The 12,015-nt window shown below is 47.0% G+C and overlaps 2 protein-coding genes across 6 annotated transcripts in view; one reads left to right on the top strand and one right to left on the bottom strand.

The window, feature by feature from the left end:
- LOC106976001 (two pore calcium channel protein 1-like) overlaps positions 1–3,699 on the top strand; it is a 59,392-nt gene extending 55,693 nt beyond the window's left edge. For all 5 annotated transcript variants that reach the window (XM_053200938.1, XM_053200937.1, XM_053200939.1 and 2 more), the window contains 3 exons: positions 1,503–1,616; positions 1,851–1,975; positions 3,189–3,699. In XM_053200938.1, the coding sequence (XP_053056913.1) occupies positions 1,503–1,616; positions 1,851–1,975; positions 3,189–3,334 (385 nt within the window). In that variant the 3' untranslated portion in view covers positions 3,335–3,699. The remainder of the gene's footprint in view (positions 1–1,502; positions 1,617–1,850; positions 1,976–3,188) is intronic.
- A 7,290-nt stretch (positions 3,700–10,989) lies between these two features.
- The window catches only part of BUB1 (BUB1 mitotic checkpoint serine/threonine kinase), a 46,083-nt gene continuing 45,057 nt past the window's right edge, over positions 10,990–12,015 (bottom strand). The window contains exon 25 of the mRNA XM_053200962.1: positions 10,990–11,306. Within this exon, the coding sequence (XP_053056937.1) occupies positions 11,111–11,306 (196 nt within the window). The 3' untranslated portion in view covers positions 10,990–11,110. The remainder of the gene's footprint in view (positions 11,307–12,015) is intronic.

Genomic DNA, 12,015 nt, shown 5'->3' with positions numbered 1-12,015 from the left:
GGCTCCTTCGAGCCTCAGAGTCTGTTCCCTTGTACAGCTACGGTCCCTCCCTGTCCTTGTGCGGGTACAATGGAACTGTGTCCCCCGATACAGTCCCCTCGTTGGTTCCAGTTCTGGTCCTGGCTGCTCTTCCAGGAGGGAACTCAGCTACTGTTTGACAGCTGCTGTGACACCCCACCGCCACTCCAGAGGGTTTCTGTTCCAGCGTCTGTTCATGCTTCACAATCTCCGGGTCTAGCTCCTTGGTTCCTCGTGGGACCCGGAGCTGAGTCCCCTTGATCATGGGAATGCTCTTCCAGAGAGGTTTCCCGACTGCCATACCCCTCGCACGGCGGTGCACCTGCAGCCCCTGGGGTGACCTCCCGGCACCACACCATCCTTGTCACATCAGGCCTGCTTTGGCCAGCCACCACTTTACTGACTTTGGCTCAGGAACGACTCAAGAATCCTGGCCGAGGAGGGGAGGGGAAGAAACCCCGTGGGTGGCTCCAATCAGGCCTGCTCGTCCTTACACAGCCTGAATGGAACACGTAGTGGGAACAAGAGAGAAACACCTCCCTGGGTGGCTCTTACAGAGGTTGCTGGAGCGCTGGGACCCGTCAGGGCCAACAATGTGGAAGGCTGTAGGGACGCTCCTGGTCCTCTCCTCTCAAAAGTATGTGGGTGCCGTGGGCGCCCTGGGCTCCATCATCATCCCTGTTAAGGCAGAAAAGGTGAAGGGTCTGAGATTCCTCCCTGCCTGCACGACAGCAAGTCAATCCGCGCGTATATATCACGCGTACACACAGGTAGAAGGTACGGCACCTTGGGTCAGAGACAAAGACGCTGTGCTACTCATGGCGAAAGCAGCGGCAGAGCAATATCCCGTGTCCATTCCCCGAACCTTCGTCCACAATGAGCAGCGTGGTGAGCACCGCCTGGGGTGGGAATGCAGGAAGGAGCTCCAGAATGAGGAAACTGATCTTAGATAGGGAGGCTGGGGACCTGCCCATCCCCCCCTCTGGAGAGGGAGAAAGGGACTTTAGTTTCACCTGGAGTGGAAGCAGGCCCCCAGGGAGGGCAAGGTGAGTCTTTGCTGCCCTGGGCTCTCTCTGTAGGGGAGGCGTTGTTGAGCTTTACATCCTGGAATGTCTCCGGGGACAAGCATTCCTGAGTCGGCTCTCCGTGCCTTTGCTCAGAGAGCCCAGACTGTGCAGAAACTTGAGATATTCATAGAGAATTGTCTACCAGCAAATGCTTGGCCTAAGCTTCCCCTAGAAACAAACCCATTTTCTTTTTTAATATTCACTGTTTAAAGAGGTTATAAAAGAAGAATGGTTTTCCAAGTGAATGAAAGTTGTGCCCAATCCTCGAGAGATACTGTTTGTCATTCCTCCCTTCTGTGTTGTATTTTCTTTGCAACAATAGGCTGCCTTTTTAGTTAGGCTCACACACTCTTTGGGTCCAGGCTTCCCTGTCACCTGGACCTTGGCTAACGCCCTCTACCTCTTCCTCTTTCCCAGTATTTTCATAGCATTCATCTTGGAGGCATTTTTTGTGGCATATTCCTTAGAGAAAAGTGAAGTAGAAACTGCTATCGAGAAGAAGATTCAAGAGCTCGGAGTGGGAATCCAAGAGTGAGTATTGTGTTCCCCTTCGTGTAGCTCACAGACCTTTAGAAGCGGGCTGGCCATGTTTAATCTCTAAGTGTCTCGTGGCACCCAGCCTGGTCCTGTGGGTCAGTTCTCCGGGACCTTCACTGTCCGGAGCCCTGGATGTGGCTGGACAGTAACACGGGGCCTCGGCTGGGAGGACACAGGCGGGACTCAGCTGAGGGACCTGACCCTGTTCATGTCTCTTCCTCCTTGAAGAGAAGAAATGCAGGACGGGAAGCTCGTTGATAACGTGGATGCTAAGGACAGTGGCTTTAGTGGGGACGATGGAGACAACAAAAGGAAGGACCTGAAAGGCTTGTACTTCAGAATTGCATCCAAAAGTAAGTTTTAAGGGTGCCTAGGAGGCTCAGTTGGTTAAGCATCTGACTCTTGATTTTGGCTCAGGTCATGATCTCACAGTTTGTGAGTTCGAGCTCCACGTCGGGCTCCACACTGCTATCGCAGATCCTCTCTCTCTGCCCGTCCCCTGCTTGTGCTCTCTTTCTCTCTTTCTCAAAATATGTAAACTTGTTTTCAAAAAGTAAGTTTTAACCCAATGCAAAACTTCCTCCGATCCATGCTCCTCACTGCAGCCAGAAAGATGTTTTCCGAACGCAAATCTGACCTTCGGTGTCTTAAGGGTAAAGACAAGGGCAAGGGGCGCCTGGGTGGCTCATTCTGCTGGGCGTCCAACTTTGGCTCAGGTCATGATCTCACAGTTCATGGGTTCGAGCCCCGCGACGGGCTTTGTGCTGACAGCTCAGAGCCTGGAGCCTGCTTTAGATTCTGTGTCTCCCTCTCTCTCTGCCCCTCCCCTGCTTGCCCTTTCTCTCTCTCAAGAATAAACATTAAAAAAATTAAAACAAAACCAAAAAGACAAGGTCCCTTGTCGTGGCCGCTGCAGCCCGTATGTATGCCTGGTCTCTCCTTCTCTTTCTCAGCCTTTCTTCCTTCCCTCTGTGACTCGCCATGCTGGCTGCATGCCATTGATCTTTGAGTGACTGTTTGGTCACCGTCTGTCTTCCTTGTAGACTCAAAGCTTCCCGTCGGGTGCAGGGCCATGTCTTCTTGCCCTCTGCTGTATCCCCAGGGCCTCACGATGTGCCCGGGACATGGGGGCCCTCAACACCTATTTCTTTAGCCATTTTATTCTCAGCGAATTAGCGGTTGGCTGAATAACCCACAGCAACCTGCGTGTCAGTTTGGTCTCTGGCCGAGGCGCGACCTCCTAGTGAGCAGCTCAGCATGGCCTGCGGGAGCCGTGGTGTGAGCAGGGCGCCCTTACTAGGCGTCACCCTCCCCCATCCTCCAGGGAGCACCTTCTCCTCGGGCTCTAGAGCTGAGTAGCGCAGTGGGGTCCGCACCAGCACAGATGAGTGGTTCTTTCCTGACTTTTTTATCCTTTCTTCCAAAGAGCGTTTGGCTAGCCATGCTTAGAGCGTCGTCTTCGACTCAGGGGCCATCCTTCCGGAAAGCCCAGCTCTGCCCGGGCCGAGTTTTCCCCTTCCGGCCCCAACATGTGCCAGTTCCGTGTGCCTTTCTCCCTCCTCCTAGAGTACAGGACCGTGGACGCCTTGCTGCAGCAGATGTTTGAGTCTGAAATTGCCCCAGAGGAGGAAGGCCCTTCGTTGGATGAGATTCTGAACTTTTCACCCGGTGACCTGTATCCCAAGAATCCCAATTTCGAAAACAGTGCGTGATCCTGGACCTTTAAGGGTGCACATGTGGAAACCAAGCTAGGCGGCCATCCCTTCTGGCTTATTCTATCTAGAGGTGATTTTCCCAGCCCAGGTCGCTCTGTGCTGTGACCAGCCTGCGCATCGGCCCCTCCTGCCCTGAGCCACCAGCTGAAAGGTGTGGAAAGGCTGCTTCCTAGTGCCCCGCCTGGGGTTGTTCTGAGGTCTGATCAGGGCAGTAAGGAGGGGGAAATCTTGGAAGAGATTTTGAGGGGCACCGATCATACACATGGACCTACCCGTGTGACATCCCTTCAGTGGGTGTGTAAAAGCTTTTCATTTATTTTTATGTGATATTTTGCGACTCTATTAAATCACATGCTACAGTGTTACGTGAATGAATTTTGAATATTTACATATGGTAAAGGAATATATCTAATATAGTAGCTTTTAGATGTGGTGTTTATTCAAAATGAAGAAAAACATGAATGCGAAAATAAAATTCTGTCACAGTTGCTTCTTTTTCCAGGGAAGGCTCTCAAAGCTTCTTTTTTTTTTTTTTTAACATTTATTTATTTTTGAGACAGAGAGAGACAGAGCATGAACAGGGGAGGAGCAGAGAGAGAGGGAGACACAGAATCTGAAACAGGCTCCAGGCTCTGAGCGGTCAGCACAGAGCCCGACGCGGGGCTCGAACTCTCGGACCGTGAGATCATGACCTGAGCCGAAGTCGTACGCTTAACCGACCGAGCCACCCAGGCGCCCCTCTCAAAGCTTCTTAATGTTTATTTTTAAGAGACAGAGACAGAACGTGAGGGGGGGAAGAGGCAGAGAGAGAGAGGGAAACACAGAAACTGAAGCAGGCTCTAGGCTCCGAGCTGTCAGCACAGAGCCCGACGCGGGGCTTGAACCTGTGAACCTGAGCCGAAGTCAGACGCTTCACCGACTGAGCCACCCAGGCGCCCCCCCTCAAAGCTTCTTTAATTACATTACAATGATAGCTAGCTTTTGAGTAAATCAGTCTCCGAGGTCACTTTCTCCAGCTGGAAGTCCCCCAGTGCGGTGATGCGCTCCTTCCGGGAAATTAAAAAGGATTTATCTTATTTATTAACCGAATTTCTAACTGTGGTAAAATACCCATCACATAAAAGTTACCATCCTAACCAAGTCTAAGCGTATATAGTTGGATAGTTTTAAGCATATTGACGCTGTTGTGCAACGGGTCTCCAGAACTTTTTGTCTTCCCAAATGGAACTGCAACCTGTCAAGGCCAACCCCCTCTTTCCGCGCCCCCCTCCCCGCCCCGCCCCTGGAAACCACCATTCTGCCTTCCGTCTCCAGGACTCTGACCATTGTGCCTTGCAAGGGCATTTGAGCGAGCGTAATCCTTTGTGAGTTGTCAGGGTATGACTCATTCTTCTGTACCTTGTCACGGGCCCCACTATAAAGGGTCCCATGACCTGAGGTGCAGTGAGACCTGAGTCATGTGTCACGTCGGGGTGACATCTGACGCTGGCTGGGGAGGGATTTCTTTTCCTTGGTTCTGAGGGTGACCTCTGGTGTAGGAGCAGGGCCAAGGTTTCGGGCACCCACTCTGGGGCCAGGTCGCCCCGTGTCATACCCCGGCTCCCCACTGAGCGGACTACTTCATCTCTTTGTGCCCCGTTTGCTCACGTGCACTTGGGGTAAATGGTACCTCCGTCCCAGGAGTGTAGGAGTGAAGGAGGATGAGGACCAGTGGCACCCCGACCCAGCCGCTTCAGCGTTTGCTCTTACAGATTGCTGTTCCTGGTTTAAAAGCCATGCCTGGGGTCCGGCATTGGTGCTTTAGAATTTTCTTACCATGACGCACCCCAGGAGGTGGGGCATTGCTGACCTCTCTGAGGGGATTTATGGAGCCCTGCCATCCTCCGGATTGCTCCTATTTCTTTGTATATCTAACATTTATTGTGATGTAAAGTATGACACTAAATGTATCGAGTGACAATTTCTTTAACTTGAAAACATGCTGGGCGTTTTTCAATTACAAACTATGCAGTCATTGTAAAAAAAAAAAAAACCCAAAAAACAACTCAATGCCGAAATACAGTAAAAAGACAAAAGTTGCTCTTTCTTCTTCCTTCTCCTGACACCCACCTCCCCTTCATTCTTGCACTGACAATCGGACACCCCCCTTCCCAGTGGTGGTGCTGAGTTTGTTGTGTATCCTTCTGGAAACAGATCTACCCATTTACAGTCATGTGTATCATGCATATGAATATAGGGTATACGGCTGACCCTGGAGCAACATGAGGGGGTAGGGTTGCAAGTCTGCATAAACTTTTGACTCCCCGCCCCCCACACCCCCAGGACCAGACTTTGCTAATAGCCTACTGTTGACCAGAAAAGCCTTACCAATAACATAAACAGTTATTTAACACGCAATTCACATGCTATGTGTATTATATACTATATTCTTACAATAAAGTAAGCTAGAGAAAAGAAAATGTTAAGGAAGTCATAAGGAAGGGGTGCCTGGCTGACTCAGTGGGTGGAGAATGAGACTCTTGATCTCCGGGTCATGAGTTCGAGGCCCACATTGGGTGTAGAGGTTAAGTAGATAAATTAAAAACAAAAGAAAGTCATACGTAAAATACATTTACAGTACTATACTGTAATTATATAAAAAAAATCTGCTTATGTGTGTACCTGCATAGTTCAAACTCATGTTATTCAAGGGCCAAAGGTAATTGCATTTCTTATTCTAAGAGGGATGTCATGACGTTTTTCCTACGTATTATTCAAGAATCTTTTTTTTACTTACCAGTGTTTTTTATTGAGATACGTGTGTGTTTGTATATATGCACACACAAAACGCTATCAAGTGTTCTGTACCATCAGCATTTCGTGATTCATTGAAAGCTTTACTTATTCATAGACCTATACATTGTTCCACGTGTTCAACATTAAACGGTAACAGAGTAAACCTTGTCACGTAATTTTCTTCATGTGTGACTCCCTTGGGTGGGAGAGACTGGATCCCGGTACTATGGACATGCAGCAGCCCCCATGGCCACCAGGGGGCCCCCACGGCCCCCCGCCTCCGTGAACAGTCTCAGAGCAAGGGGAACAGGAAGGAGTTGTGGCTGTGATTGACATCTTTCTCCAGGTCTGTCTTCTGCCTTTCAGTGAACTTGTCACCCCCACGTTTTGTCCCAGCTGGACACTTCATTCCTGTCTCCTTGGCAGGGGGATGGGACGACATGACTGATCAGACCTGCGGGCCGTGAGCCCAACTGGGGCCTGCACCTCACAGGTCTTGCCCTGGGGAGCAGTCTCTGTGTCTTCTCCACCACTGAGAATGGCAGCAATTCGAACATCCTGGAAGCCTTCTGTGGAGGATGGCAGGGTCAGTGCCAGCATGGGATCGCTTACCCCAGACTGTAACAGGAGCTTGAAATCACTTCTGTTTCCTCTAAACTGTGTGTGTGGGTTTTCCGTTACAGCACCTTGGCCTGCCTGTAGCCTACCCAGCCCAGAAATGGGTTTGTCTGAAACATTCTGGAATGGAGCCGACGGACAGGTGGACTGACTTGAGGGATCAGGGAAATGGACGACCAGGGACGCTGACCTGGGATGAATGGCAGAAAAAGGTGTGAGTGATAGCTTTGCAGGTGAACTTACACTGGGCCAAATGCCCGGCTCTTCAGGGGCTCTTACTTCTGATAGGCAGGAGTTATGCTTGTAGTTCCTTCACGTCTTAGGAAAAGTAAATTTTAGAATCATTGCGTTAGACCACAGATAAAATCCAGAGGGAAAGGGCACTGGTAACTGTAATCTCCGAACTTCCTATGTGAGCAGATTTTTTCTTAGAATGTGGAGCGTGGGGCCAAGAATGAGTAGGAAATGCCTGGACCCAAGATAGATATTAAATTGGAATCTATGCCGAGTCTAGCCAAAGTTTGAGCACTTGGGATTACTTGCACCCCTGCTCAGCTTTTCAGGAGACACAGATATCGAATAAGACCCAGCCCCGTCCTCAGGGAAACTTCGGTCTCATTAGCGGAGTGAGCCCGAAGTTTCCTCCCTCCCAGAGCTGACTTCGGATGCCTCATCCATTTCAGTTGCCCTTTTAGATGCACAGCTTGTTTCCTTGTGCAGGTAAACAGTGCATGTGTGCGTGTGTGTGTGCGCAATCCAGACAACTGATTTATAATTAAATGAAGACAGTTGCTATCGTTTGTACTAGGTAATGGACAAAACAAAACGAAAACTATTTGGCTGAAGTGCTTAAAGTAGCTTACTTGGTACAGATCGAGCCTTTCTCCCTGGAGACAAGGCCGTTGCTAGGAAATCAGACTGTGAAGTTTATTTAAGTAAAGCCCTTGGCATAGATCAGACACCAGATGGGCGACAGCAGTGCTGAGGCGACACTGTGGTCAGGTCAAGGTTGTTGGTGCGAATAGCATGGACGATATTTGGAGTGTGAGAGAAGCTGACAACCCAGTAACAGCAAATGGGTGGATGGGAACAAAGGACAAGTCAGTAGGGGCTGTATGCCAGCGTGCCTGGGTGGCTCAGTTGGTTGAGCGTCCACTTTGGCTCAGGTCATGATGTCGTGGTTCACAAGTTCCAGCCCAGCATCAAGCTCTAGGCTGACAGCTCAGAGCCTGGAACCTGCTTTGGATTCTGTGTCTCCCTCTCTCTCTGCCCCTCCCCTGCTCACACTCTTGTCAATCTCTCTCTCAAAAACAAATAAACATTAAAAAAAGTTTTCTTTAAATAGGGGCTGGACACCAAGTGTCCTCCCTGCCCAAGACTGAAGGCACCCACAGCGGCCTTTCCCAGATGGACACATTTCACTCTTAGTTTAGTAAACAGCACCCTTATCTTTTCTTGTCTTGTTTTCCTTTGAAAACAGCCACTTTTGAAAGAAAAAAAAAACAAACCACAATCTTGGTTTATCAGTGCTCGGTTATTTTGACACTTTCAGAATAAATGTTAATTTTAGTTTGTTTGAGGAGGTCTGTCCCTTTTCAGCTTCCTTCCAGATTGAGTGTGTAATCAGTCATGTAGATTACATTTTTTATTTTCAAAATAAAGCATATTTTGGGATCCCATTCTATTAATTCATCCTGCAGACACATTTGCACATGCACTCAACTTTTTTGTAGCAATAAAATGGTGAAACCAATGATCTGTAAATAGAGGACTGGTTAAATCAATAAATTCACACAGAGGAATGGCAGAGAGCTGGACCAATACAGATGGGAAGATGGGCAAGAAAAAAGTGTCCTAATACATTGTGCGAGAAGAGATGGATGGATACTTCTTCAACGCGACTAAAAACCCCTACCGCAGGGCAGCATCGTGAGCTCACTGGATAAACATAAGAGCTCCCGCTAAAGCAGGAGGCCGGGCTGCCCAGCGTCACCACTGTTTCGCCCTTTCCTAGTGGTCCTAGGCCAGCGAGAGAAAAATCACCAGCGAAAAATTGGGAAAGACATAAACATGATTTTCATACGGGGCGCCTGGGTGGCTGAGTTGGTTAAACGTCCGACTTCGGCTCAGGTCGTGATCTTATTGTTTCGTGGGTTCAAGCCCCACGTTGGGCTGTCTGCTGACAGTTCAGAGTCTGGAGCCTGCTTCTAATTCTGTTTCCCTCTCTCTCTGCCCTTCCCCCACTTGCGCACTGTCTCTCTCTCTCTCTCAAATATAAATAAACGTTAAAAAATTTAAAAAACCCATGATTTTCGTAGTGATGACTAGTTACTGGGAAACTTCAAAAGAACCATCTGAAAAGCTTTTTACAGAAACCAATAGGGTTCAGATGCTCAAACTACCACCTAGAAAAAAATAGGAAACTAGATCTGATTTAAGCAGGCAAAAGCTTAGTCTTAAGTATTTATTTTAAATATTTTTAAATGTTTATTTATTTATATTGTGAGAGAGCGTGAGCAGGGGAGGGGCAGGAGAGAGAAAAGAGAGACAGAATTCCAAGCAGGCTCCATGCCATCAGTGCAGAGCCTGACGTGGGGCTCGACTCACTAACCGTGAGATCAGCGCCTGAGCCGAAACCGAGAGTGGGAGGCTTAACTGACTGAGCCACCCAGGCATCCCTAGTCTTAAGTATTTACATGAGTACTAGTATCAAAAAATGAGAGCACTTTTTTTGTATTTCTCAACTGAGAATGGCATTTTGAGACACAAAAGCCAAAAAAGGCCATTTGAAACTTTATAAATCAGAGTATAAAACAAACATTTCTTAAATTCGTGGAAACAGGGGTGCCTGGGTGGTGGCTAGGTGGGTTGAGCGTCTGACTTCAACTCGGGTCATGATCTCGTGGTCTGTGAGTTCGAGCCCCGCATCGGGCTCTGTGCTGACAGCTCGGAGCCTGGAGCCTGCTTCGGATTCTGTGTCTCCCTCTCTCTCTGCCCCATCCCCACTCATGCTCTGTCCCTCTCTGTCTTAAAGATAAATAAAACATTAAAAAAAAAACTTAAAAAAAAGATTCATGGAAACAGAAATCTTGAGTTCCGAGACAGATGACAAAGTGGGACAAATATTTGTACCTCACATACAAGGGACTCCTTCAGGTTCACCTGAAAAAGATCAAAATGGAAAGGGGACAAAGACTAGAGAGTTCACAGAAGAAGAACACACATAGCGCTTGAATATATTTGGCCTAATTTCAGAAGAGAATGCAAATGGACAGAGTAAGGAGATACCATTTTTTCCATGTCAGAGCAGCGTATGTGGAGAGCCTGATCCATGCTTTTAGCGCAGGCGTAGGGGAACAGATGTTCATTCGTGCTGGCGCAGCCTGTATGGGGGCTATTTGCAGATCCTGACACAAAAGTTTAAATGCATTCACCTCTGACCCAGCGATTTCGTTTCTAGGAATTTACAGATACATCATATAACGAAAATATTATACAGTCCTTAACAAAAATGAGACCATCCTCTATGTAGTAAATATTCTATATATTAAATTTAAAAAACCCTAATTATGCTAGTTAAATATGAAAAGTGTACAGAAATAGGCTTAGAATCATTTTGGGAAAGATTTAAAAGTGGGTCATGGCTGCTTCTGGAATGGGGTACCTGCTGGGTGGGAGTAAGGGAGGAGGCGGTTCACTGTGCTCCTGAATTGGGAGTTGCCTCAACTTTCTTTACATCATAATGCTAAGGAAAGAAGGAGGAAGGCCTGGAGGAAGGCTGTTCAGTTCAGTTTATAAGACCCTTCCAGCTTTAAATGTCAAAAAATGCTAAGTTGCCTGTTATACAGCTTATGAGACTATTTTCAAGATGGGGGATACTCTTTTGAATGGTACTTTCCAAAAAAAAAAAAAAAAAAAAAAAGGAAGAAGCTTAAGATTTATAACCGTAATATTTCCTATGGACAGCACTGAAGAACAGGTACAATAAAGAACGGTCAAATTCTATCCATAAAAATTTGAAGTCCTTTGAATATCATTTGAAAAATTTTTGTCTATTTTATACAAATATAAACCCTCAACTTAGTAAAAAGCTGTCTTGCTTTTTGGCTTTTTGGCTAAAGTGAACAGGTTGGTATTAAAAGTGACTTCAGGGAATGTTCACATCCAACTTATTTTCACGAAGGTTTGCATTTCAAGTGCCACCTGCCCCATCAGCCTGCTATACTTTGTTGAAATATTTGTAATGAGTAGGTCACATGGACATATGTTGTAGACTTTATTTTTAAGAAATATTGACATAAACAACAAGTGTGGAAGACATCAAGGGTCAAAGTGAGTACGCGAGCATTTACAAAGTGATTTTTAGGGAATGTCCGAATTTTATTTTCGAGAACGCTTATATTCTAAGAGCAGTACGATCAGCCTGTTACGTAGGGTCTTAATCTTGTTTGTATAGTGTTGTTGAAATATTTTCCTCAGCTTTTGCCTTAACAGATCCAAAGATGGAAGATGATGACAATCTGGAATATTCAACATGATGTGAAAAAATTCACTCCACATATCCAGATGAGGAAGCCTGGAGAGACAACGCATGGATACAAGATAAAATGTAGTGTGCAACACGTGGGGCCACCTCACTCCTGCCTCTGGCTTCTACATGCTCGGACGGCTGAACAGAACTTCATCTAAACACATTATAATGCATCAAGAATTGGAATCTATTATAGGTAAGAGAAACTGAAGATCTAATTAAATGTACACACCTTGCTCCAAAAACATGACTTAAGTAGCTTAGAAATAATAGCTCTTCAGTGGAGAACTGTCTGTTTGTCGGTCGGTCTATCTGTCTATCTATCTATCTATCTATCTATCTATCTATCTATCTATCTATCTATGAAAATCGATCTGCTTTCCGCTAGCATTATATACCATACTCCCAGAATCTGCCAATCTGGCCGAATGGTTCTGATGGGCCTAACTGCGTATGTGCCGGGACCAGGTAGGCAGGCTGGACTACCCAGAATAGAGTTCAGATTCAGAGTTCCAACTACTGTGATCATTAAAATTAACTGTGAAAACCCCACAGCATGGAGATAAGGCACTGGGGAAAAAGCAGAATACAACTAGATTTGAGTTGCAGACAGAATATTCAGCCCATTACTATCAGGCCTGCTGAGGGTTAAGATTTTTCTCTACACTGGTGGTCAGAGACAGAAGCCTTCTGAATAACCCTCTGGTCCTTTGATTATGAGCGAGAGAAGGAATAGAGTATTTACTAAATTTGA

Source organism: Acinonyx jubatus, chromosome A3 (genome assembly GCF_027475565.1).
Source record: "Acinonyx jubatus isolate Ajub_Pintada_27869175 chromosome A3, VMU_Ajub_asm_v1.0, whole genome shotgun sequence".
Lineage (NCBI taxonomy): Eukaryota > Metazoa > Chordata > Mammalia > Carnivora > Felidae > Acinonyx > Acinonyx jubatus.
Note: the sequence above shows the minus strand (reverse complement) of the source record. Positions and strands in the feature narration are given on the sequence as shown.